Source organism: Solanum tuberosum, unplaced genomic scaffold (genome assembly GCF_000226075.1).
Source record: "Solanum tuberosum cultivar DM 1-3 516 R44 unplaced genomic scaffold, SolTub_3.0 scf00160, whole genome shotgun sequence".
NCBI classification, from domain to species: domain Eukaryota; kingdom Viridiplantae; phylum Streptophyta; class Magnoliopsida; order Solanales; family Solanaceae; genus Solanum; species Solanum tuberosum.
The window spans coordinates 1,129,722-1,157,361 of record NW_006239085.1 but is presented as its reverse complement, the minus strand read 5'-3'; the positions used below and the strand labels follow the sequence as shown (position 1 = coordinate 1,157,361).

At 39.4% G+C, this 27,640-nt stretch overlaps 1 protein-coding gene across 1 annotated transcript in view; it reads left to right on the top strand.

The window, feature by feature from the left end:
- The window catches only part of LOC102578667 (peroxisome biogenesis protein 3-2-like), a 35,226-nt gene extending 7,903 nt beyond the window's left edge, over positions 1–27,323 (top strand). Inside the window, exons 6-7 of the mRNA XM_006353753.2 lie at positions 26,076–26,303; positions 26,792–27,323. Coding sequence (XP_006353815.1) covers positions 26,076–26,303; positions 26,792–27,047 — 484 coding nt within the window. The 3' untranslated portion in view covers positions 27,048–27,323. The remainder of the gene's footprint in view (positions 1–26,075; positions 26,304–26,791) is intronic.
- Positions 27,324–27,640: the final 317 nt, after the last annotated feature.

The following is a 27,640-nucleotide window of genomic DNA, read 5'->3' as shown; positions in this document are numbered from 1 at the left end:
AACTAAACATTTTCCACCCTATTTACTTTTTCCGCTGTTTTTACTTTTCCTCCTAACATAGTGCATTAGGGATTTGGATCAAAGCTAACGGTATCAATAAAAAGGGATTCGGCTTCATTATGTGGGTTAGAACAAAATCAAGGCTAAAAAGGCTCAATTGGGCTATACTAGGGATATTCTTTTTGAACAGGCTAAAATTTCAGACAATTCAAAGAAGGCCTATTATCATCTTCTAAACACAATAACACTTGTATTTCGCTTCAATAACAACCCGGGCAAGTTCTAGACTCAGATGCATTCATGGATATCACAAAAACTCACCGCTCATGGCACAAGTTATACTCAGAATGGATCAATCACAGCTACACAATCAAATCATGCACAAGGTTCAAATTAAGCTTAAGTTGCATCAGTCAAATCATGTACAAGAATTCAACTGCATTCATTCATCAATGTCAAACATGCTTTTCATACATATTCCTTTTAGAATTTCAGCTTCAGCACAACCCAACCTAAGACTCAGTGACGAAATTGCCCTTAAGATGATCGTCATCCATCTATCATTGGGCAACGTGACTCAACTACGACTACTGACTCAATCCTACGAAGACACAAATCTTTTTGAATTTTGTACGGTTCAAAGGGACTATCCTTGGCCAAAGAACCGAAAACAACCTCCAAGGAACCCAAAATAAAACAAACCAAAGACAAAACAGGCTCTAACAATGTTCAACAATAAAAATATATATACAGATCAAATATGTTTTTCACCCCTCACCCCACACTTATACAATAGCACTGTCCTCAGGGCTGTACAAAATTTCAGAATAGTTCAAGAGGTAAGGTGAAAATACTCCCTAATCAGTCCTCCATTGCATCACCCCCTACGGCCTCATCACCGGCCTAATCTGGGTCTACCTCCTCATCCGAGTCGGACTCCACATCTGAGCTAGTGCTCACGTTCTCCTCATCGGTCGGAATATCATTATCAATTGGCTCACGAAACTCAAGACCAATGCTAACTAGTGCCTTGGCATGGTCATTCAGAGGGTAGTGCCTCACAACCTCGCCCAACTGCATATCAGTAGAAGCCTGGCAGGCATTCTGATGGCGCAACATCTCTAAGCCATACATCCTGGCAATAATCAACTCATCGCGTCGATGGCGCTCAGCAGTGGTGAGAGTTGGGCCAAACTCAGTGTTAGGCCCCTTTGTCCGAGTAATGTCCACCGGCGCTGGATATAAGGGTGCCATATAGTTCAAACTTTCTTCAGGGACACCTGCAGCACGACACATCTGTGTAATCAAACCATCAAAAGCATACCTGTGCCCTTTGTGAACCCGGGCCTTACGCATAGAAGATTTACAATAGCTCCAATGTTCAGCTCCGTGCCGATCATCAAGGCATATACAAAGCACACCCTGTCACGAGTAATGTCGGTGTAGTGGAGCCCCGGTATTAGACAGTTCATTACAACTTTCAACCAAACGCGCGTCTCCCCAAGCATGTGAGCGTAGGGAAGAGATTGGTGATATCTCTTCCCACTATGCTTAGTCTATTGTACCATGGACTGTGGACCGCATAGAGTGTGTCAGATGGCCTAGTATGGAGGGCGTATGTTCAACCCTGTCAGCACAAGTGGGTCTGTGTCCTGCGGTGTACCCAGTATGTCATTTATACTTGTGGGAGTGATGGGTACATTCCTACCTCGCACCTCACATAATGGGATCGTGCCTCAGGCACCCAGTTGGCGTAAAACTCTCCGACCATGTGCAAGTTGCACTCTTCCGGTTCAACGAAGATGAACTCCATCCCTAGCTCCCTAATCCGCCTCAGGATCTGTGGAAACTCATGCGCCAGGCTGTCCCTATAAATACACACATCGGAGAAATAAGAGGCCTCGGTGTGCTTTTTGTCCCAAGCCTTGCCTTCTTTGACTGCAGGTGCGAGTGGGACATTCCCACTGCGGGCACGTTTCTTATGACTTGACGTGGCCACTTCTTTGCCGGGTCTTTGTGAACTCGACATGATTACCTGCAAACATAAACACATCAGCCTACCACACAAACCATTTATAACAATAGGGTGGTGTGCACATACTACCCCACACTTATTTCAAAACAGTCACAAGCCTAAGTACTCAGACTTCCCACAGGCGTACCACGCTTAAATCACAATTAAACCCCCAACAACCTCACAAGTCACAAATTAAACACCAACATACTGTCTATTCAAGAATTTGATAATACAATCACCCCATTTCGCCATGACATCCTAATCAAGATATTGCATACAACTAGTTGTGCTACTCAAGAATTCACACTATGCCCTTTAGTTAATATACCAACTTGATATTCCACAAACATAATCAAACACGCATCAACACCAAATTCAAGCAAGAGCAAGTAGAGAAAATTCCAACTACTAAATCTCTCTACACCCATATGCAAGCAAAAATAATGCGATGTTTAGCGAAATTTTGAACTACCCACTAAAAGTGTGCACAAATATGGCATATCCAACATACACTACCCATCAATTTCAAGAATGTGAACTAAAAACAACCACAAAAACAGTAGGTGTTTCAATCAACAAAATATACTCCCCCAACTATCATGTTCAACCCAATAATCAACCATAGGTGTATTTCTACTCAGGCTTCAAAACACCGCTAAGCGACAAGAGAAAAGCCGAATTCAGCCAAACAACAAAATTGCGCATAACCCATTCTTCTAGCTAGGTATACTCATGTACATCCCTAAAACACCCACAACCCCAATCTTAGTGATAACTACTCAAGAATTCGAAATCACCTAAATAAACATGAAAAACTACCTTCTCACCACAACCCATTACCTTCAAACAACTAAACCACAATTTCCCCAACAATTTTATTTGAAATTGCAATCATTCCAAGCAAACATGTAACTTTGCGCAAAAGAATTGAAGAACTCATACCTGGTTGATGAAATCGAGGGAAAATCGACAAGAAGGGATGCTAACTTGACTCCGCGTTACGGATGAACACTCAAAATTTGAACAAGGGCGAGAAGGGAGGGGAGGAATCGCGCTTAAGGGTGAAAAAGAATGGGGGTTTTCTGAAGAATGAGGGGTTATAAGGGGTATGGGTCAGGTTATTTCAAATTAAAACGGGTAAAACCCGCTTTAGTTAATGAAAATAAAAAAACTTACTTGGGAGGCGCGACGCGGAGCATACACGGAGCACTCTGGAATTTTAATTCCAAGTGAGGCCAATATTTGATCCTTGGTCCGCGACGCGGAACTGGCACTGGGTGGCCTTTTGCTTGACGTAAACATGAATTCCCGTCGAAACCAAAATTCGGGGACACCTCCGTGACGCGCCAAGTACACGGAGCGTTCTGCTTGAAATTGGACCAAGTGAGGCAGAATTTTGCCCTTCCTCCGCGACGCGCCATCTCCACGGAGATGCCTTGGGCACAATTCATGCATCCTGCACATTTTCAGCACAGAACCCATTAGTGAAAACACGATGGGTTGCCTCCCATCTAGCGCCTTAGTTTTGGTCGTGGAACGACTCATATTTTTGTATTTTTCTGAATATTTCATTTTTTTTCTCTAATTCTTAACAACTAAAATAACAAAACAAAAGCAAAGAAATCCTAACAATTACAAGGGTTCACGGGTTGCCTCCCGTGTAGCGCCTGATTTAACGTCGCGGCACGACCCATCTCATGACTCATTCGTCATTTAAAGCGAGCGCTTCAAGCTTACGATCCACATCATTTCCGAAATAGTGCTTGACCCTTGTCCATTCACAAGGAAAGTAGAGCTCTTGTCCTTGTTCCTTAACTCTACAACACCATGTTGAGTCATCCTCACCATTCAAAACGACCACTCCACTTAGACCGAAGCTTTCCGGGGAACAACTTCAACCTTGAGTTGAACAACAACACTAATTGACCAGGCTCAAAGGTGTGTGACACAATATGCTTGTCATGCCTCCTCTTGGTCTTCTCTTTGTACAACTTAGCGTTCTCATAGGCGTAAAGCCTGAACTCCTCTAATTCGTGTAGCTGTGTTATTCTCTTCCTACTGGCTAACTCAGCATCCAGATTCAGCTTTTTGATCGCCCAATATGCCTTATGCTCCAATTCAGCTGGTAGGTGACAAGCTTTTTCAAACACCATTTGATAAGGAGAAGTCCCTATTGGTGTCTTGTATGCAGTCCGGTATGCCCACAATGCATCATCTAGCTTGTCAGCCCAATCTTTTCTTTAGGCATTCACCGTCTTCTGAAGAATCTGTTTGACTTCTCTATTAGACACTTCCACTTGCCCACTAGTTTGGGGATGATATGTTGTAGCCACCTTGTGTGTCACCCCATATTTGGCTAACAAATTATGCACTGAATTGTTAATAAAGTGCGTATCTCCATCACTGATCATAGCTCTTGGAGTTCCGAACCTGGTGAAGATGTGTTTTCGGATGAACTTCACAACCACTTTTGCATTATTAGATGGTAATGCAATAGCCTCCACCCACTTTGACACATAGTCCACTGCGACTAAGATGTATTGATTACCCCGGGATGATGGGAATGGTCCCATGAAGTCTATCACCAGACATCAAAGATTTCCACCTCCAATATATTGCTCAAAGGCATCTCATGCACAGATTGCTGCTATGCAGAATATGATGAACAACCACTTCAGCAATCTAGCATTGGGACAACAGCTCACGTAGGTAAATGCAGTTCAACAACCACCATCTTGGTGTGAGATCTGCGGAGGTGACCATAGCGCAGAGGTATGTGGTGCAAACCCGGATTCTGTTAACTTTGTAGGAAATGCACAACGAGGAGGAGGCCAGCAGAATTATGGGGACTTTTATAACCTGAGTTGTTGCAACCACCCAAACTTTTCTTGGGGTGGAAATCAAAATCAGGGGCAAGGCTAGAATCAATATAGACCCCAAGGAAATGCACAGGGGTACCAACCATAGGCCCAACGGTAGCAGCCTAATAAGCAGTCTAGTAACATGAGCATGGAGGAGATGCTGTAAAAAATCATGGCTGATCAAGCCTAGTTAGCTGCTGATGTTAGAAATAATCAGTTGGCTACACAGAATCTTGGACATTACTCTGTGCGGTCCACAGTTTGGAAATCTTTGATGTCTGGGGGATAGACTTCATGGGACCATTCCCATCATCCCAGGGTAATCAATACATCTTAGTCGCAGTGGACTACGTGTCAAAGTGGGTGGAGGCTGTTGCATTACATCCAATGATGAAAAAGTGGTTGTGAAGTTCATCCGGAAACACATCTTCACCAGGTTCGGAACTCCAAGGGCTATGATCAGTGATGGAGGTACGCACTTTATTAACAATTCAGTGCATAATTTGTTAGCCAAATATGGGGTGAGACACAAGGTGGCTACAACATATCGTCCCCAAACTAGTGGGCAGGTGGAAGCGTCTAATAGAGAAGTCAAGCAGATTCTTCAGAAGACGGTGAATGCCCAAAGAAAAGATTGGGCTGACAAGCTAGATGATGCATTGTGGGAATACGATACTGCATATAAGACACCGATAAGGACTTCTCCTTATCGAATGATGTTTGGAAAAGCATGTCACTTACCAGTTGAATTGGAGCATAAGGCATATTGGGCGATCAAAAAGCTGAATCTGGATGTTGAGTTAGCCGGTAGGAAGAGAATAACATAGCTGCACGAATTAGAGGAGTTCAGGCTTCATGCCTATGAGAACGCTAAGCTGTACAAAGAGAAGACCAAGAGGTGGCATGACAAGCATATTGTGTCACACACCTTTGAGCCTGGTCAATTAGTGTTGTTGTTCAACTCAAGGTTGAAGTTGTTCCTCGGAAAGCTTCGGTCTAAGTGGAGTGGTCCTTTTGAAGTGGTGAGGATGACTCAACATGGTGCTGTAGAGTTAAAGAACAAGGACAAGAGCTCTACTTTCCTTGTGAATGGACAAAGGGTCAAGCACTATTTCGGAAATGATGTGGATCGTAAGCTTGAAGCGCTCGCTTTAAATGACGAATGAGTCATGAGATGGGTCGTGCCGCGACGTTAAATCAGGCGCTACACGGGAGGCAACTCGTGAACCCTTGTAATTGTTAGGATTTCTTTGCTTTTGTTTTGTTATTTTAGTTCTTAGGAATTAGAAAAAAATGAAATATTCAGAAAAATGAGTCGTGCCACGACCAACACTAAGGCGCTGGATGGGAGGCAACCCATTGTGTTTTCACTAATGGGCTGTGTGCTGAAAATGTGTAGGAAGCATGAATTGTGCCCAAGGCATCTCCGTGGAGCTAGCGTGTCGCGGAGGAAGGGCAAAATTCTGCCTCACTTGGTCCAATTTGAGGCAGAACGCTCCGTGTACTTGGCGCGTCGCGGAGGTGTCCCCGAATTTTGGTTTCGACGGGAATTCATGTTTACGTCAAGCAAAAGGCCACCTAGTGCCAGTTCCGCGTCGCGGAGCAAGGATCAAATATTGGCCTCGCCTGGAATTAAAATTCCAGAGTACTTCGTGTAGGCTCCACGTCGCGCCTCCCAGTTAAGTTTTTTTATTTTCATTAACTAAAGCGGGTTTTACCCGTTTTAATTTGAAATAACCCGACCCATACCCCGTATAATCCCTCATTCTTCAGAAAACCCCCATTCTTTTTCACCCTTAAGTGCGATTTCTCCCCTCCCTTCTCGCCCTTGTTCAAATTTTGAGTGTTCATCCGTAACGCTGAGTCAAGTCAGCATCCCTTCTTGCCGATTTTCCCTCGATTTCATTAACCCAGGTATGAGGTTTTGATTTCTTTTGCGCAAAGTTGTCTGTTTGCTTGGAATGATTGCTATTTCGAATAAAATTGTTGGGAAAATTGTGGTTTAGTTGTTTGAAGGTAATGGGTTGTGGTGAGAGGGCAGTTTTTCATGTTTATTTAGGTGATTTCGAATTCTTGAGTAGTTATCACTAAGATTGGGGTTGTGGGTGTTTTAGGGGTGTACATGAGTATACCTAGCTAGAAGAATGGGTTAGCAGCAATTTGTGCAGTTAAGTCAGTCACGGCATCTACCTCTAGCGTACCTGCAGTTTTCTGAATCACCGGTTTCACCCCTCCTCCGTTCCATTCGGGGTTGCCCTTCGAGATCCTGTTCAGCAAGGTGAATAGTTCAGCATATGTCTTCTCCAAAGCCTGACCACATGCAGCTGAATCAAGTAGAATTTTGGTGTTAGGCTCCAATCCTTCAATGAAGGTATGGACCAACACCTCATTAGATTGATAATGATGTGGGCAGCTCATCAACATCGATTTAAACCTGTCCCAAGCTTGGTACAAGTTCTCCCCCCCCTTTTTGTCTAAAACTTAAGATGTCACTCCTCAACTTAGCTGTTTTCCCAGATGGAAAAAATCTAATGAGGAACTTCTGTGCTATATCATTCCAGGAGGTTATAAAGTCAGCCGGCTCAGAGTTCAACCATCCTTTTGCTTCCCCAAGCAGAGAAAAGGGGAATAAAGTGAGCCTCACATAATCCACATTCACTCCAGCTGGAGTGTAAGTATCACTGATCTCGAGGAATTCTGAATGTGAACTGTTGGATCCTCATGCGACAGATCAGTGAACTGCCCATTGGTGTGCAATAGTTGCACCATACTCTGCTTCAATTCAAATCTTCCACCAGCTTCAGGTTTCTAAATGCATGATGTCACATTGGTGGGACGTGGGATTGCCACGTCTCTTACGTTCATCTCAGCCATTATTGTTTCAGGTTCCTCTTGCTCAACTCTTGCAACTGGAGATGTTGGTTCACTAGCAACAAGAGGGACCGGATATGTGAGTCGTCTTTGCCTTCTCCGGTAGTGAACGAATCTTTTCGGTTCAGCTAGAGGCGATACCAATCCTTGATTGTCGTCCAGTTTGAAGTTCTAGATTAACTTGCAACAATAAATTGCTAAGATTAAGTTGTCAACATTTGCTTTTTAACTTCAGAAATCAGAAAAATCAGATAATTTCTAATTCTAAAGTCCCCGGCAGCAGCGCCAAAAATATGTTGCGCCCAAATCGCACACGTAAGTGCACGTGGTCATTCAAGTATTAAAGTGGCTCTTATAAAGAGCCGAGTATCGTACCCACATGGACTTACACTTAGAATAACTCAATTTCTCTAACTTTCAGCTAAGCACAAGTGTTATCAAGATTTCAAAAGTGATTTAGTTTCTAATTCTAAGAATTTCAACAAAATGTAACAAACACGATTCAATTTCGAGGGTTTAAAAACAATGATTGGGTAAAGTCCAGGGCTCTAGCTTCTATCAGGATTCATGCAATCAATATCATTTATATGGGTATTTATCAACTATCGAATCAATGAATCACAAGGTTAAATGTATGATCATGGTCTTCCGACCTCTAATCGCCTACGATAAATAACACCCTAACTACATCGTTGAGCGGGGATAGGATGGATTAAGTACCAAGCATTACGATTTCTTCCTGTATAGTGACCCAAGCATTGTTTCTAGGTATATCTGTATCCTAGATACAAATTAACCCTAGTTATTTAGAATTAATCATGCTCCTTATGTCCCACGTTCTATCCTCTTATTCCTCTCCCAAGTTCAATTTGGACAATGTATTTATTTCAATGGTGATCAGTCACGAAATACGAAAAGCAAGAACATAAGAAAGATTCATATGATAATTGACATTAACCCAATGAAAACTTAATAGATTACAATCATCCTGTAGCCACAGCCCTAGAACTAGGATATTTAGCTACTCATAATCCAAGATACGATCAAGCAATGTTCAATAAACATAAAGAGATCGAAAGGAAAAGAGTTTAGGAAAGAACCCTAAAAATGGTGAACACGTTCTCCCAAGTCGTCGTTCTTCAAAACCCAGAAAAAGAATGATTAATAAAATAAAATATTTAACTATTTATACTAAAAGTCGAAACGGCCAAAACTGGGCCTTAGGGGGGCGTCGCGGAGGGAGTCCCAGATTTTTGTTCTGAGATCTTGGTCTCTTCTCCACGACGTGGGAGTGACACGGACTGCTCTGCCTCAAATCGACTCTCGCGAATTAAAATGAGGCTCCTTCTCCGTGACACGGAGGCACATATCTGATTCGAGTCTTGATTCAATACCCTTCTCCGCGATGCGGGCACTCCACGGAGTGTTTTGCCTAATTTTTCTTCACTCTAATTAATTTGAAACTCCCTCTCCGCGACGCATAGAGGATACGGCCTTGCCTTGGAATCCTTTTCTTGCTTCTTTTTGCCTTGAATCTTTTGTGTTCCCCATTGTCCATTTTCGTGCTCGTTTCTCCAATTAAGCTCACCTGCACAACTAATCATGTTGGTTAGCTCGTAGACAGCCAAAAGACTCAATAAAACTATAAACGAACACATATTGAATTCAAACTAAGCTTAAATGCGGGGATAATTAGCTTTCTAGGAATATAAATATGCCTAAGATCAGTTCCCATGCTTGAAGATTGGGGTTTTCATTGCCAAAAATCTTTTGACAAAATAAATGTGTTGCTAGATCTTTGCTCTAGAAAACTATACAGACAATAACGCACTTCCTCCTACTCTCTTTTTGCTTCTTTTTGAAGGTCTCCAACATATCCTTAATGCTGTTGAATACAACGTTACCAATTTTTAAAAATAAATATATGAGCTACTAGGAGTGGAAGTACAACTAAATCAGAATATTACAAGTCTATCTGGAAAGAAAATATCATAAAGAAAGCTACAAAGTCTAGTCACCGTTGGATCAAAGTAGGAGGCTCACCAATGGAACTCAATACCAACTCCAAAGATCACAAACGAGTGCGCAGGTACTCGGATAAGTATTTGCTCACACAGTGCAAAGTGTAGTACAAGTACACCAACACGTATTCAATAAGTATAATCGACTGTCACCAACAAAGTGGTGGCGAGGTTTCGTATCGAAAATACTTTAAAGCCCTGTGCAGTATATAGATGGCAATACCACAATAACAAGAGATAAATATTCAAAACATGACATACATAAATATGCATAGTCCATATATTCAACATTTAAATGAAATGCATCGTTTATAAAAAAAAAGAAATGCATCAACAAGAGTCTACAAATCAAATGCATTACAAAGACTCAAACGTTACTTAATAACAATCATTTTCAAATGCCATAACATATAACCAAAAACTCGTCGGTTTCGAGTCGAACTTGTGCGCACACTGCTCGTGTTGATCAGGGAACAATGACTTATGACATCCATATCCACATGCCATATCTAGAGTCTCTTGGCCTCCCTTATTAGAACATGGACAACTCAACACGTTTGTATCAATCAACACAGACAACTCATTTGCCAACAACAACATACTCAATGTAATCCCACAAGTGGGGTCTGGGAGGGTGGTGAGTTAGTAGATCTTATTCCTACCTTGTGAAGGTAGAGAGGTTTTTGATGGCCCTCGACGTAAGAGAAGTATTTTAAAGCAATTATAAAATGGGTATACATTAGTGAAGAAGCCACAGGATGAAAATATTAAAGAAAATAACAACTACTACGATAACTGAAGCATAAAAAAATAATAGGTAATAATAAAAATCGAGGAGTAAGTTAAAATCAAACAATAAGCGACTACTCATGTGCCAAATATCACAAATATATGTGAACCACATATACTGACAGATATACATGTGTAAAGTACATAGCTAAGTAAGTCCAACCATGTAACCTGTTATACATGCAATTTTTAATGTCAAACTAGCATATGAGAGATGCCTATAACATTATACTAGCATGTGATAATGCACAACTTCCGTCATGACATGAAAATAACAATTAAAGTGTGGAATAACACATATGAATCCCGTATGTACAACCCCTCAACTTGCATATGTACTCGTCATCTCATATATACAGTACCCTTGAGTCCCAAACTAAACATCCAACAAATCCAAAACATTATATGAACCAATGCAAAGTCTCAAATCAAGGAACGGGGTGCTAAAACTCAAAACGAGGGGTTGGATTGTTGCAAAATTGTGGTAAGAATCTAAATCTGAGCCCGTAAAGTTCAAATTCTAGATTTGCTTCTGATATTGATGTACTCGTCTAAATGCAAAAAAGTTTAGGCAGTCTATAGTGGCATTGGGGTTTGTGAAGAGGAGTGAGAAGTAAAACACTTGTGGGGCAACATGTTGTCTTTACTCGACTTGAAAACAATATTTATGGCTGCTTTGCAAATTCAAATCAATGTCTTTTTACTAAATGTGTTATTATAAAGCATGCCTATATTTTTCGATTGCTAACAACTAATCTAAAATACAAAATTGATGATGTTGGAATGGGATGTTTCAACTGTAACCCTCGCTCAAATGCGATTTGAAATTTCAATTTTTTCAATAAGGACCGAGTAGTGTTCGCGCCTATGATCTTAACTTTGCAAGCAGTAGATGAGATCAGATTTGTGTTATTCTCGTTTCTTATTTGAATACTTTCTTTGTTATTGTATCTAGAATGTTTAGCTAGAAATGAATGACTATGAACATCGAGCTAGATGGATGATATACAATGCAAATGTTATAGTTAGATAAATGTGATTAACTGCTCATTTGCCACCTTCCAATTGCTGGCCACGGGCAAGCCAATAGGTTCTCCAGTCTTACGTAATTTCTTGAACTTGAGTTGGAGTTGATATGTCGACATATCATTCTCCTTCATCACCAAAAAAAAAACAAGATAGTTGAAATATCATTTTCTAGGATTTTCATATTTTGCCTTACTATTTGGTTGAGGGTGGTGGAGACGAGGGTGAGGAGGGGCGTGACAATTTTTGAAAATCAATTCGAATTCATGTCGGGTCACTCAACTAAAGAAGTCATTCATCTCGTTAGGAAACTGGTGGAGCAGTATAGGGAGAGGAAGGACTTATACATGGTGTTCATCGACCTAGTGTTATCAAAGGCGAAAAGCGCAAAAAAGCTCTAAGGTCTGTTGGGGCTTTAAGCGCACAACGCAAATAAAGCGTGGGCTTTAATGAGAAAAGTCGCAAAGGGAGAAGAAATATATATATATATATATTTAGTCCAAGACTAATAATTATAAACATGAATGACAAATATATGGACAAGGAAATTGATTTTTTTTTTATGATAAAGTGAAATATCAATTATTTAGTGTCAACTCTTCAATAGAGGCTCATTGGCAAGGAAAAGTATGTCTTAGAACCTTGATGATGACACTGAAGCGCACATAAAGCAAGGCGAAGTGCTCAACACATTTTGAGCCTCACTTTAGGGCTTAAGCGCGCCTTTGACAACACCGCATCGACCTAGAATATATTTTCGAACAAAGCCCCAAGGGAGGATCTTTGGAGTTGCTTGGAGGCTAGAGGTGTACCTATGGCACACCCGATCAAGGACATGTATGATGGAGTCAAGACTAGGGTAAGGATTGTGGAAGGAGACTCAGATCACTTCCTAGTTTTAATGGCCAGTTAGCTTTGGAGGATGGTTCTAGACCTGTAATAATGCACAAAACATACAACCTTTACTAGACTGATATAGAGTTACACATCACATATCAAATAGGCAATCACACATAGGAGTAAAATCAGTTAAGCAAAATAGCAGTTCATAAGCTTGAAATCAGTTAAGCAAAACAGCAGTTCATAGGCATGCAGAACATAAGACATCTCCCCCTTCATCATATAAAAGAAGTCTAGGAAGGAGGGAGTTCAAACGCCCACAAACAGGGCAATAAGTACATCCAAGCAAAAAGAAGAGGAGGTAATTCAGCGGTCAGCAAGAAAATAGTTCAGAGTGTTTATGATCCCTTCAAAGGAGTGATAGGTCTTTTCAGTGAGTTTGGAGAGAGAGAAGTAGGAACTCTGGACAGCAGTAGCAAGTTCATTCTGGGAAACTTCAACTCTAGCAGCCTTGGAGTCGACTTGATTGAGAACTTTGTTGAAGGATTTGACGACTTCACTGCGCAGGTGGTTCAGTTGAAGCTTCAGATTTCCCATACCTGAACTTGTGCCTTCAGATAGAGTAGAAATGCTGGACAGGGAATCTTGCACCTTCTGTAGGCCATCAACCACTGCAGCTAACGTGTGTTTGATCTCCATGGTTTCTTTCATTAATTCTGCTACACTCACCTTTAGGATGTCTATTTCAGAGGTTGCAGTAGCCTTTTCTTCGTCTGAAAATCCCACCTTAGGCTTGTAGAGAGCTTTCTTTGTCCACCTTCCATTTGCAAAAGTATATCCCATGCTGGCGAAGGTTGTGAGATCATAGGTAGCAGAGATCTTGTTTGCAGTGTATTCAGACAGATCTACCCCAACAACCTTAAGGATGCGAGAGATCACCATCCCATAAGGTAGACTAGCAGACCCGCTGGAGTCTTGAGAGCTTTCCTCCATGTAACCGAGAAACCATTCAGCCCAATTAATCTTGATTTTCCTTATCAGACAATACACAACAAAAACATCTCGAATAGTGAGGGAGCTAAGAGAGCTTTTGCGGGGAAGCAGAGTAGTAGCAACGATGTGAGCCAGAATTCTATGTTCAAAACAGATAGTAGAGGGTCCAAAATCAGAAAGATTTGAACCTTTCTCAGCAATGGCTCGTTTGGCCTCTTCGAGAGTAACTCCGAAATCATCAGGCCAGTTTCCGCTAAAAAAGGGAATTCTTCCAGAGAACTTAGTCCCAAAAACCTTTTCAAGGAGATCTTGACTGACCACAATGCGATACCCCAACACAAGGGTTTCTAATTCACCATTGTCCTTAGAGACGCGAAGATTTGCATAGAACATTTTAACCGGTTCCTCAAACACTTCATTTTCACAGAGTAAGAAGAAAAGATGCAGTTTCTGGAAATTGAAATACATACTCACAGGGCAATGAGAGCCTTCCAGTTGATTGAGGCAAATTACTCGTCCAGGAGCCGAAGTTCTGTCTTTGAAAGTCATGAACTTGGCCTTCTCCACTGAGCTCCAGAACAATTGCAGGTCCTCTGGTTTGAAATCCACGGAATCTGCTTTGTGCTTCTTGCTTGCATGTCCAGAAGGGGAGGATTTTTTGTGAGAGGCAGAGGAAGCAGGGAGATCATCCATAGAAGAGTCCGAAATCTCAACAGGAGAGAAAGAGACAGAGGGGTTTTTCAGTCTCTTGCTTGGACGGAGGGAGACTTGAGAGGTGTTAGTCATGGAAGAGACACACAGAGAAGGTTTGAGATGAGGAGAAGGGTTTTGGGAGCAGAGAGATATAGAGGTGTATGGAAGATGAACAGTTGGAAGAGAAGGGTTAAGGGGCGTAAAGATATAGGGATGCAAAGGAGATGAAGGTGAATTGACGGGTGTCAGAACATGCAAAAGTGCACATAAAAAAGGTAAAAAAATAATCTAATTAAGCAAAGGAAATAAATTTATGAGAATTTGTGACACCTAAGCAATCACGCAATAAACAAAATCTCTCTTCTAATCTTGTAAAAATATCTGCAAGTTGATTTTCGGAGTCGATAAATTCTAGGGAAAAATCGTCATTTTCAACATGATCTCTGATAAATTGATAATGTCAATATGTTCTGCTCTAGAGTGATGCACGGTGTATTTAGAAAACTTATAGCACTCGTATTGTCATAGATCATAGGCACATTATCCAAAAATAGATCATAATCGAGCAATTGATGTTTCATCCACATTTTTTGAGTTCCACAGCTAGCGAGAGCTATGTATTCTGCTTCGGTTGTGGATAGGGCCACAACTTTGTTTTTTGTAGTGCCATGAGATGAGTGCTTCTCCGAGGATTTAGCATGTACCACTGATGCTTTTGTGATCTGTTTTATCACTTGCAAAATCTGCATTTGAGTAACCAATTAGATCAAAATTGTTAGTATGAGGATACCAAAGTCCGTGATCTTGAGTTCCGATGAGATATCATATGATTCCTTTTGACTGCTATCAAATGGGATTCCTTTGGAGCGGATTGAAATCGACGCACTTGCACACACTGAACATGATATCAGGTCTACTGGCAGTAAGATAGAGCAATGGTCCAAGAATTCCACAATATAATTTTTCATCGACGTCTTTTTCAGGTGCATCAGTGTCTAGACAAGTGGACAGACTCACTCGTAGGGGTTGCCAAAAGATTTCCTTCTACCATCCCACATTTCTTAATGAGTTCCTTGGTGTTCTTGGATTGAGTGATAAAAGTTCCTTCTGATGATTGTCAGATTTGTAGCCCTAGGAAGAACGTTAATTCTCCCATCATACTCATTTTGAATTCTCCTTTCACTAGATCAACAAAATATGCAGAGGAGATGGGAAGTCTTTAGAAGGTGAAAAAGACGAGTGTCAGAACATGGAAAAGTGCACAAAAGGCAACAAAATAATCTAATTAAGAAGAGGAAATAAATGAATGAGAATTTGTGACACTTAAGCAATCACGCAAAAATTAAAATGTCTCTTCTAAAAGAGGTTTTGTAAAAATATCAGCAAGTTGTTTTTTGGAATCAATGAATTATTGAGAAAAATCGTCATTTTCAACATGTTCTCTAATAAAACGATGCTTAATGTCATTATGTTTTGCTCTAAAGTGATGCACGGTGTATTTAGACAAACTAATAGCGCACTTGTATTGTCACAGGGAATAGGCACATTATAAAAAATATATATATCATAATCGATAAATTGATGTTTCATCCACAGTTATTGAGTCCCACAACTACCAAGAGCTAGGTATTCTGCTTCGGTTGTGGATAGGACCATAGAGCTTTATTTTTTGCTGTGCCACGAGATGAGTGGTGCTTCTGCGATCTGTCTTTATCACCTGCAAAATATGCATATGAGTAACCAATTAGATCAAATGTTGATTTGTAAATATCTAACTTGGATCATATATGATTTTGTAGGATTTAAATTGATCTTATAAAATCTTATCTGATATGCTATTGAATAGGTTAGAATATTAGATCAAATAAAATCATCCCTTGATTATCAAATCTGCTAGAATCAAGGGATCTGATTGCTAGTTAGTTTAGTTTTCTATACTATAAATTTGTATCTCTATGGATGAATAAAATTGTACCACTTTGGTACCAAAACTTTCGTGGTATCAGAGCAGCTTCATTTTTGTGTTGCTTATGACTAAAACAACATTTACTGGGTTACTTCACCCAACGACATCGATAGAAGCTAAGAGTCCTATTAGGAAAGTTCCAATGAACCAAGGCAGCGATTTTTCTCATTTTTCTTTTCAGCTTACTTCTCACAAGCTGAATGGAAATAATTATTTGGAATGAGTGCAATCTGTTCGTTTGACAATTGATGGCCGAGGAGAACTTGAACACCTAACTGGAGAACCGAGAAAGCTTGAACCAGGAGACCCGAAAATGAACATCTGGAGATAAAAAAAACTCTATGGTAATATCTTGGCTACTAAACTCCATGAAACCTGCCATAGGTAAACCATATTTGTTTCTTCCCACTGCTAGGGATGTTTGGGAGGCTGTTAGAGAGACTTATTCTGATATAGAAAATATCTCTCAGATTTAAAAAAAATTAAATTGTGGAAAGCTAGGCAAGGGGAGAGAGGTGTTACTATTTATTTATAATGAGATGGTTTCCCTATGACAAGAATTAGATCCATGCTATAATGATGAATGGGAGTGTCCTATGGATAGCGTATAAGCAATGAAAAAGGAAGAAAATGAGAGGGTTTATCTATTTCTAGAAGGGTTGAACCAAGATTCAATGAACTTCGTTCTTGAATTCTTGGAAAAAATCCACTGCCCACTTTGAGGGAAACTTTTTCTGAGATTAGGCGAGAGGAAACAAGGAGGAATGTTGCTAAAAATAGATCTCAATCTGGAAACAAAAAATATAGATTCTTCTGCTCTAGTTGCTGTGAAAAATGATCATGATAGGAAAAAGAAGCTGTTGTGTGATTTTTGCAAAAAATACTGGCACTCTCGTGAGACTTGCTAGAAAATCCATGGGACCCTTCGGGGTGGCCCAGTGGTTTGGGCTTGGGACTTTCATGTTGGAGGCCTCAAGTTCGAAACCCCTTGCCAGCGAAAGCAAGGGGTTTGCCTTCTGGGTCGAGCTCGTCGCACCAGGCTTGCCTAGTGTGGGTTACCTCTCATATGTGATTTGCGAGCTATTGCATAGGAGCGGGGGTTTTACCCTGTGCGCACCCAAAGGGTAGCGGCTGCGGGTTTCCCTTGTCATAAAAAAAAAATCCATGGGAAACCGTCTAACTAGAATAAAAAAAAGGGCAAACATCCATGGCAGCCAGGTTTTTCAGTGTACTAGCGAAGAATCAAGGCTGAAATCTTCTCCAGAAATGCCACCATTCACTAGGGAACAGTTGGAGCTACTGCACAAACTTCTCCAATCTCAACTCCAAACTAGTAAACCTGATCTTTCTACTCCTACTTGTTCTTTTTCCCAAATAGGTAATGTACCATATGGTTTTGTGAGTACAGATTCAACTAGTATTAGTTCTTGGATCATAGATGCAGGGGCTAGTGATCACATGACATGGAATTCCCATTTTTTTTCGACTTACATTCCGTCCGCAGGAGATAAAAAAGTCAAAGTTGCTGATGGTTCCTTCTCAACAATTGCTGGAAAAGGGACAGCCAAGTTGATGTCCTTCATGTCCCAAAATTGTCTCATAATCTTTTGTCCATCAGCAAATTGACTCAAAACCTTAATTGTCGTGCTATCTTTGACTCTATTTCATGTGTATTTCTGGACAGGGTCTCGGGGAGGATGATTGGCAATGCTAGAGAGTTTAAAGGTCTCTATTTTCTTGAAGATGGTGACAATTCAGTAAATCTAAGTTCAACTTGTTCAAAATCTGTTCTAGTTGATAATAAATTTATGTTATGGCACTATAGAGTTGGTCATCCAAGTTTTCATTATTTGAAGCTCTTATTACCTCTTTTGTTTATGAATAAAAGTGCATCCTCTTTTAAGTGTGAAATTTGTGAAATGGCTAAACATAGATGTTCATCTTTTTCTTCCCAAAAATCATCATGCAACAAAACCTTTTATGTTGATCCATAGTGATGTCTGGGACCTTCTAGGGTAGCAACTGTAAATGGAAAAGATGGTTTGTGAGTTTCATAGATGATCACACTAGACTAACTTGGGTGTACCTATTGAAAGACAAAGGGGAAGTAAAACATATGTTTGAGGCTTTTTATGTTATGGGCGAGACATAATTTCATGAGAAGATTCAAATATTTCAAAGTGATAATGGGAGAGTGTTTTTCAATGACTAACTAGGCATTTTTTTCACTCCCAAGGGAATAGTGCACCAAAGTTCATGTCCCAATACACCCCAACAAAATGGAGTAGCTGAGAGAAAAAATAGGCATCTTATGGAAGTAACTAGTGCCTTACTGTTCACAAGTGAAGTCCCTGAATTTCTTTGGGGAGAAGCTCTTTTAACATTCACCTATCTTATTAATAGGATGCCTTCCCGTGTTCTAGGTTTTAAAACCCCTTTCAGTATGTTTAAGACATACTTCCCTACTTTCTGATTGACCGCTAACCTATCCTTGAGAATCTTTGGGTGTAGTGTATTTGTTTATATTCATGATCATAATAGGAGTAAACTTGATCCACGTGTTAAGAAATGTGTTTTTGTTGGCTATGCCCTTAGTCAAAAGGGATACAAGTGTTGTGACCCTAATACTAAGAAGGTTATTGTCACAATGGATGCCACCCTTTTTAAATTTCAATTGTTTTTTGGAACTCATCTTCTAGGGGAGAAACATAGAGAAGATTCGAGGGATAATAAGGATCCTCTTGCTCTCGCATGTAAGGAAAAAAAATGATCCAACTTTTATGATAGATACGGGAAATAGTATTTTTGGTAATAACAACCTAGATAAGGTAAGAGATCCAAACTTAAACAATGAAACTGAGACAATAAAGCCTTTTCATGAATCATGATACTACTAATGACAAGAATAGGGAACAAACAAAGGAATTACAGGTTTACATGAGAAAAAATCGGAACCAAGAAAAATAGATCAAGGATTCTCATCAGAACCAAATGTCCACCCCACAAGATCTCACTGATACACAAGGTAATTCTACAGAACCTAATTTTGATTTGCCCCTTGTTACTTTAGACCTTGATCTTCCAATTGCCAAATGTAAAGGGGTAAGAAAAGTCATTAACCATCCCATGTCAAGTTTTCTGTCATATAGAAACTTGTCCCCTTCCTATATAGCTTTTCTTTCTCAATTATCTGGAATGGAGATATCGAGAAATGTGCAGGATGCTTTGAATGTTCCTAAGTGGAAAGAGACAATTCTAGAGGAGATGAATGCTCTTGAGAGAAATGAAACCCGGGAAATGGTGGAACTGCCACGTGGAAAGTAAACAGTGGGTTGCAAGTGGGTGTTCACCATCAAATTTAAATCAAATACGTCCTGGAGAGGTATAAGGCATGTTTGGTAGGGGTGTGCAAAAACCGAACCGATAAAAGTTTGTTATTGGAATATTGGGTTAACGGTTTTTTAATGGTTTTAAAAAAAAATTATTGGGTTATCTGTTCGGTATTGGTTTTTAATATTGGGTTATTGGGTAAACCGATAACCCATTAAGACTAGTAATTTACTACTTTTACTTGTACATAAATATTATATATTAATCTCAATATCTTACTAGTTACTATCTTTTTCCTTTAGCTTCAATTCACACTTCACAATGACTTTGAATTCACAATTTCACATTATACAAAACCTTAAAATCTAAAGTAAGAACCCCATTCTTCTTAATTTCTCTTTGTGTTACACTTGTATAGTTCTTTTCATGTTTGTTATTATTGTTTCTATTTTATGAGCATTTGTAAAGTTACATTATTGTGTTTTCGCATCAAATTTATTAGAAAAGTCATATATTTGTTTTATAAGTATTTTCTTATTGGTTAAACCGAAAACCGAACCGTTAAGGACCAAAACCGATAAAAAATACTCCCTCCGTTTCAAAAAGAATGACCTCCTTTCCTTTTTAGTCTGTTTCAAAAAGAATGACCTCTTTCCTTTTTTTGGGTGATATTTTAATTTCAAGCTTTCCACGTGGCATGTTTAAAGCCACAAGATTGAAGGGCAGTTTAGTACATTTGACATAACTTTAATTTAGGACCACAAGATTCAAAAGTCTTCTTTATTTTCTAAAACTTCGTGCCAAGTCAAACCAGGTCACTCTTTGTGAAACGAAGGGAGTATCTTATTGGTTTAACATATTTTAAAACCGAAAACCGATAAACCGAACCAATAATACATAAAATCGAACCGAACCGACCGATGCACACCCCTAATGTTTGGTAGCAAAAGGGTTCACTCAGACCTATGTGATTGACTATCTTGAGACATCCGCTCCAATTGCCAAGTTGAATTCAATCAGGGTTCTTTTGACCATTGCTGCCAATCTTGATCCCCCTTCAACAACTAGATGTTAAGAATGCATTCTTGAATGGAAAACTTAAAGAAGAAGTCTACATGGATCCTCCTCTAGGTTTTGAAGAAAGGTATGGAATTAGAGTGTGCAACCTAAAGAAATCTCTCTATGGTCTCAAACAATGTCTAAGAGCTTGGTTTGAGAGGTTTACTCAGTTAGTAAAAAACAAGGGTACACTCAAGGGTAAGCAGATCATACCATGTTCATTTGACACTCTCTTGAGGGAACAACTATCCTGATAGTGTATGTCGATGATATCATACTTACAGGAGATGACTTGCCCGAAATGAAGAATTCAAAAAAAAGTTGGCCTCGGAGTTCGATATCAAAGATTTGGGTCAGTTGAATTTTTTCTTGGCATGGAAGTAGCAAGATCAAAAGAAGGCATTATGGTGTCACAAAAGAAGTATGTACTATATTTTCTAAAAGAGACAGGGATGAGTGGTTGTCGTCCAGCTGAAACACCTATTGATCCAAATATAAAATTCGGAAACAAAGAAGGAAATTCAGTTGACCAAAGTCAATATGAGAGACTAGTGGGGAAGTTGATCTACTTATCACACACTCGACCTAATATAACTTTTGTTGTAAGCTTAATGAGTCAATTTATGCAATCTCTAAAGGAAGAGCACCAAGAAGCTGTCTACGGGATTCTAAGATATCTGAAAAATTCACTCGGGAAAAAAAAGATCAAGATAGGGGAATTGAAAGCTTTACAGATGCAGATTGGGCAGGTTCTACTATTGATAGGAGGTCTACATCAGGATATTATACTTTTATTTGGGGAAATCTCGTAACATGGAGGAGTAAAAAGCAGAATGTTGTAGCCCGTAGCAGTGCTGAAGCTGAATACCAATCTATGGCCCATGGGATCTGTGAAATGATTTGGCTCAAGAAGATGATGGAAGAACTAGGAAAATTGTTTTTTGTTACCAATGAAGTTGTATTGTGACAACAAAGCCGCCATAAGCATTGCTCACAATCCAGTTCAACATGACATAACAAAGCATGTTGAAGTGGATAGGTACTTCATAAAAGAGAAGATTGAAGAAGGAAATATGTGCATGCCTTTCGTCCCAACAAATCAGCAAATTGCGAATATTTTCACAAAAGGCTTGTTTAAACCAAAAATTGAAATTCTTGTAACAAGTTAGGCATGACAGATATTTACATGCCAAATTGAGGGGGATGTGAAATTGGTCTCCTTATAAAATCAGAATCAGATGTGATATGCTATTGAATAGGTTGGGATATTAGATCAAATAAAATCATCCCTTGATTCTCAAATCTGCTAAAATCAAGGGATTTGAATGCTAGTTAGTTTAGTTTTCTATACTATAAATTTACATCTCTATGGATGAATCAAATTGTACAACTTTTTTACCAAAAGTTTCATCAAAGTTGTTAGTATGAGGATATCAAAGTCCGTGATCCTGAGTTCCGATGTGATATCATATGATTCTTTTGACTGCTGTCAAATGGGATTCCCTTGGAGCGGATTGACATCTGGCGCACTTGCACACACTGAACACGATATCAGGTCCGTTGGCAGTAAGATAGAGCAATGATGCAATCATTCCACAATATAGTTTTTCATCATCTTTTCTAGGCGCATTAGTTTCTAGACAAGTGGATAAATTCATAGGGTGCCAAAAGCTTTTCCTTTTTCCATATCCTGAATTTCTTAATGAGTTCCTTGGTGTACTTGGATTGAGTGATTAAGTTCCTTCTTATGACTGCCGGATATTCTCAACTCAATTGCCAATGATGGTAATTTTTTTGCGGCATTTGGAATTGTGCACTTACTTGCATCGAACAATACTTGAAAACCTGCTTCAAAGAGTTGACTTGTGCTCAACAGATTATGCTTAAATCCATCTACTAGATATACTTCAATTAGATCACATGAAGGCTTGATTGTTATAGCTCCAACTCCCACAACTTCCCCTTTTGCATTGTCACCGAATTTGACAGAGCCACTGTCTATCCTTTTTACTTATTTGAAATGTTCTTTATTTTCTGTCATGTGCCTGGACCACCCGCTGTCAGTGACCCACTCACCCACATACCCTTTTTGAGTGACTTCTTGGTGTGTTCTTGCAAAACGGATAAGTCAGTTTCTTCTAGGTACCCCAGCATTCTTGAGTCCTTGATGGTTAGATATTGTTTCTCCTGAAAATTTTGGTTTCCAAATCCATTTTCCAAACAGATTCCTTTTGAACTGACAGTTGAACTATTTATGACCAATTTCTCCACATGAGAAACATGTAGGTTTATAATAGTAATAAGGTTTTGCAGAGAAAAAATCAGCCAAGGATTTTTCAGAGGAGTTTGGATGGAAAGAGTGATTTTGAAGCAACACAATTCAATAAGAATTATTTGATCTGACTGAGCTCTGATTGGGTGATTTCTTAACGTTGTTTAATTGCATTTAATGTCACCCAGCTCCTCTTCAAGTAAGCCAACTTCAATTTAACTTTCCTCGAGAAGAATTTGCCAATCTTTCTTGTCTTTGGCCAATTTCTTATATTCATCAATTATTTTTTGAAGATCATCAATTACAAGAACTACAGAAGCTTGAATGTTAGAACAATTTGGACAGTTGTTAGGATGTACCTCACCTGTTTTACCAATTGCCATGAAGCAGATGTTGGCGATCTCAGTGTGTACGTCATCAGTTGCATCTTCATCACTCCAGGCTCTCAAAGATTTTTATAGTTATTTCTCCAATAATTATTTTTCTTGAGCTCTGGACAGTTTGGTTTGATGTGTCCAGTTTTTCCACAGTGATAGAATCTATCGTCATTTTTGTGATTTTCATTGTTTGTAAATCCTTGTTGCGGTTTTTGTTTCCTCTGCCTTAGGATCTGTCTGACTCCTTGATTTATTAATGCAAGAGCTTCACTTCTTTCTTCATCATCTTCGTCTTCATCGTTGTGAGCTACAACCTTGAAAGCGACTGTTTTCTTTTTTTCTTCATTGATGTGTCTATTTATATGATTCTGCTCATAGGCCATGAGATTTCCTCGTAGATTGTCATAAGTTAAATTTTCCAGATCTCCTTCTTCTAGAATGGTGGCTTTCCAAGCTTCTGATTAACTTTCTTACTTGTAGTCCCTTGGAGTAAATCATTCCTAACGATTTGAGTTCTCCTACAATCTTGCTGAAACGGGAGAACATGGATTCAACAGTTTCTTCCTCCATCATTTTGAATAGCTCATACTCGTTCACCAAGGCATTGATTCTTGCTTCCTTGACCTTGGAGGTACTTTCATATGTGACTTCCAAGTTTGTCCCACATTTCTTTAGCAGTGTCACATGTGGATATATTGTCGTACTCTGCTCCGCTTTTTGCATAGTAAAGTAAACTTATGACTCTAGCATTAGTTTGGATTACCTCTTGTTGTTCCTTGGTGACTTCAAAGGTTTCAAGATCAGTGTTGCTTGTAGACTCCTTTGGGTTGACTCCTGGAATAAGCTTTGGTCCTTTCTTGACCACTACCCATACTTGGAAGTCACTTGATTGAACAAATACTCTAAACCTTTTCTTCCAGTGAGAGTAGTGTTGACCATTGAAATATGGAGGTTGCTTTGATGAGTGACCGTCTTGTAGAATAGCACCGGGAATTTGATATGCAACCATTTGATCTTTGCCTGACGTGTTGTTAGCGACTTGAATGTGAGAGCTACTTTGATACCAATTGATATTCAAGAGGGTGTGTTAAAGCAAAAGTCCCATATTGGTGGTTAATAAGATGGGTGGACTCTTTATAAGGCTTGGGCAATCCTCCTCCCTTTGAGCTAGCTTTTGGGGTGCGAGTTAGGTCTAAGACCTAATTTAACATGGTATCAAAACCAGGCCCATCCCAATTTTTTGTTCACTGATGTTGGGCTCCCATTTTGAAGTGTTCACGCTCCAATTGAGGTCTGGGCGTGCGGGGGAGTGTTAAGAAGTTCCACATCGGTAGAGGGATGGAAAATTTGTCTCCTTATGTGGACAAACCTCCTCATGAGCTAGCTTTTAGAACGTGAGTTAAACCTAAGACCTAATTTAACATGGTATCAGAGCAGGAGACCAATTTCACATCCCTCTACCGATGTGGGACTTCTTAACACTCTCCCTCACGCCCAGACCTCAACTGGAGCGTGAACACTTCTAAATGGGGGGGCCCAACATCGGTGAAGAACAAATTGGGATGGGCCCGACTCTGATACTATGTAAAGATATGACACCTAGGCATAACTCAACCCCAAAAGCTAGCTCATGAGGGGAGGTTTGTCCAAGTCCATATAAGAAGACCAATTTCACATCCCTCTATCGATGTGGGACGTCTTAACACTCTCCCTCACACCCAGACCTCAACTGGAGCGTGAACACTTCTAAATGGGGGCCCAACATCGGTGAAGAACAAATTGGGATAGGTTTGACTCTGATACTATGTAAATATATGACACCTGGGCCTAACTCAACCCCAAAAGTTAGCTCATGAGGGGAGGTTTGTCCAAGTCCATATAAGGAGACCAACTTCTTACAGGGTAGGGTGGGGGGTTGAATTGACTGCTTATTAATTTGAAGGAGATTTAGTAGTCGACTCGTACTTATTGGGAATCGACTATGTTCCTTCGATGAGAGTTAGTGAAGCAAAGCAAATAAATTAAAATGCAAGTAATGAAATAAGTAATAAATGACACAGAGATTTATACTGGTTCGGATCACCAATATGGTGCCTAGTTCAGTTCCCTTGGCTTGGTAACTTGATTACACAGTGTCAAGATGATTGTGTAGAATCTCTCTTGAACTGATGTGAGGTCAGTTATGCTTTTGTGCCAGAGCCTTCTACCCGTATAGCTACCTATTTTCTTCTTTCTTTTGTTTACACTGATAAGCTAGTACAGTGCTTTAGTAAGAAATAGAAGTAATTTGGATTGCTCAAGTGAAGTTGTGTGTGTCTACACTTGATGTGGTCTTCTTTATAAAGGCTTCTGCAAGGTCTTCAATCTTGGAGGAGATCATTCCTTTGATATCCTTGCTGATTGCTCTAAGGTAACCCAAGGGATTCTCCCAATCACACGAGATGAGATTTCATGATTGAGATCTTGATTAGTGTCGGTGTTGATGACATGGTGCGCACCAATCCTTGGATATTCTCTGGATGCCGTTTCTTGTAGCTGGCTGATTTTCTTCTTTCCAAAATTAGAGGATTTGACTGGATGCTGATATCCCTGCTGATGTGTTCTCTTCCAGAATTAGGACGATTTGATTTTCCCTGCTGGATTGATTTGATTGGTCCTTTGTGATTCGCTTCCGTTGTATTTTTGGGAATGTAATCTCCTTGAATTGGGGTTCAAGTCCTCTCGACTTGATTTGCATCCTTGATTGAACTTTCCATCGTGACCTGCAAATAAGTTAAGTGTCATCATTAAAACTTAGAGAGATTTAGAGCTAATAGAAAGGTACATTTAACCCTTCTTCTTGAACCAAAAATATGTGCAGATTACTCTTTGTTATATCCACCACGTCCACATGTATATCTGAAAGCTATATATCTTGCCTGAAAGATCTTTATTTTCAACTCAGAACTTCTAATTTGCAGAAAACAGCTGAAGGATTTCTTCAACTCTACTGTACTTCATGATACTGTTATTCAGATATTGAACACCTTCATGAGCACAGGAAGTCCTCATCACTGGCTGAGTTTTTTGATGCCAGAGGACTCTAAGCGAAATAACTTAGGTGTAAGCTCGAGCACTGGCAGCACAGATCTGTCTAATGCATCCAAATTTGAACAACTTATGCTGGAGACACGAGCAGTGTTGTCAAGGTACACACTTTTCTTGCTATACCTGTGTTTAGCATTTTAACATTCACTAAAGTAATTTAAGTTCATCATTATGTTGTGAGTCAAATATAAGTTTCTTTACTGCACTAGTTAGCATCGATCATGTGAAAAATGCTACTTTCTGGAAGTTATGTGAAAAGACTACTTCATAACAGGTAACTTGCTCTGGAGCACGGCATAGTGAAGTAGTTTTCATGTATACATTGTTATCATTATCATAAAGAATGGAAGGAGCTGATGTAAAATTTGCATCTTCTTAAGCTGATTTTATCATGAATAATGTCAAATGAATTTCCCTTCTTGCAGCTAGCCCTCATGCCCCCTGTAAAGCGTCTGAATTCAAAAACTAAGGAAAATATTCAATGTTTTGAGTTTCTCCTACATTCCATTTCAATATTAATCTTCTTGTCTTGTGCCTTTGTGGTAAATTTGTTAGTAATATACTCACAGTCCAACTTTTTGTTGGGCAGTACCGAATTCAGGAATATCGTAGACATATTACTAAAAGCAGCTGTGGATGCACTGATGGAAGACATAAGTGTCTTATGTGGTGATGCCAATTTAACATCAGGTATGCCATTAGCTAAACTTCTTCCACGAATCGCTCACATGGATCAGATCCTACTCGAAGAACCCAATAGAAACAGGTATATCCAAGTTATCCAAGACATACCGGAAATAGAAATATTTTTCACCCTGTTGTATGCAAGTACTGCTGCTTCTTAGTTAGGAACATTGTTGTACTGTAGCTTTAGCATAGGCTTGGATGTAAAATTTTACATTTGGGTTTTGGTTAAGTGTTAGTTGTTACCTTGCTTAAGAAAATTCTGCTTGAGGAGTTCAAATGTGAACAAAATAAGAAGAAAAAGGGAAGAGTTTTTTTGGTCAAGCCTGAATTAATGATTGAGGCTACTTTCTGGGTGTGTGCCATTTTCTTTTTGCCAAACTTTGTTGAATATTATTAGCTTATGTTATATACATTTTAACTTCTTTTTCTTTGAATTTTTATGTGTAGTTTACATTTGTTAATTTTATTTCTTTAAAAGAAAATGGAAGTTAAGGTTGTGTCTATATATTTAGTAGTCGTTTGGTAAGGTGCATAAGAATAGTGTTGAATGTGTTGTATTAATATATGGTATTAGTTATGTTGAAATTATTTCTTTATGCAATGTTTGATTTGGTGTATTTTAAAAATTACATGCATTGCATACTTTCTAATAAAAAATATTTGTTTATAAAAATACCCTCCACAAATATGGATGGAGGAAACTAGAAAGGATATGGAAAAGGTTGTGAGGGGCAATTGTGTTTTTAACATG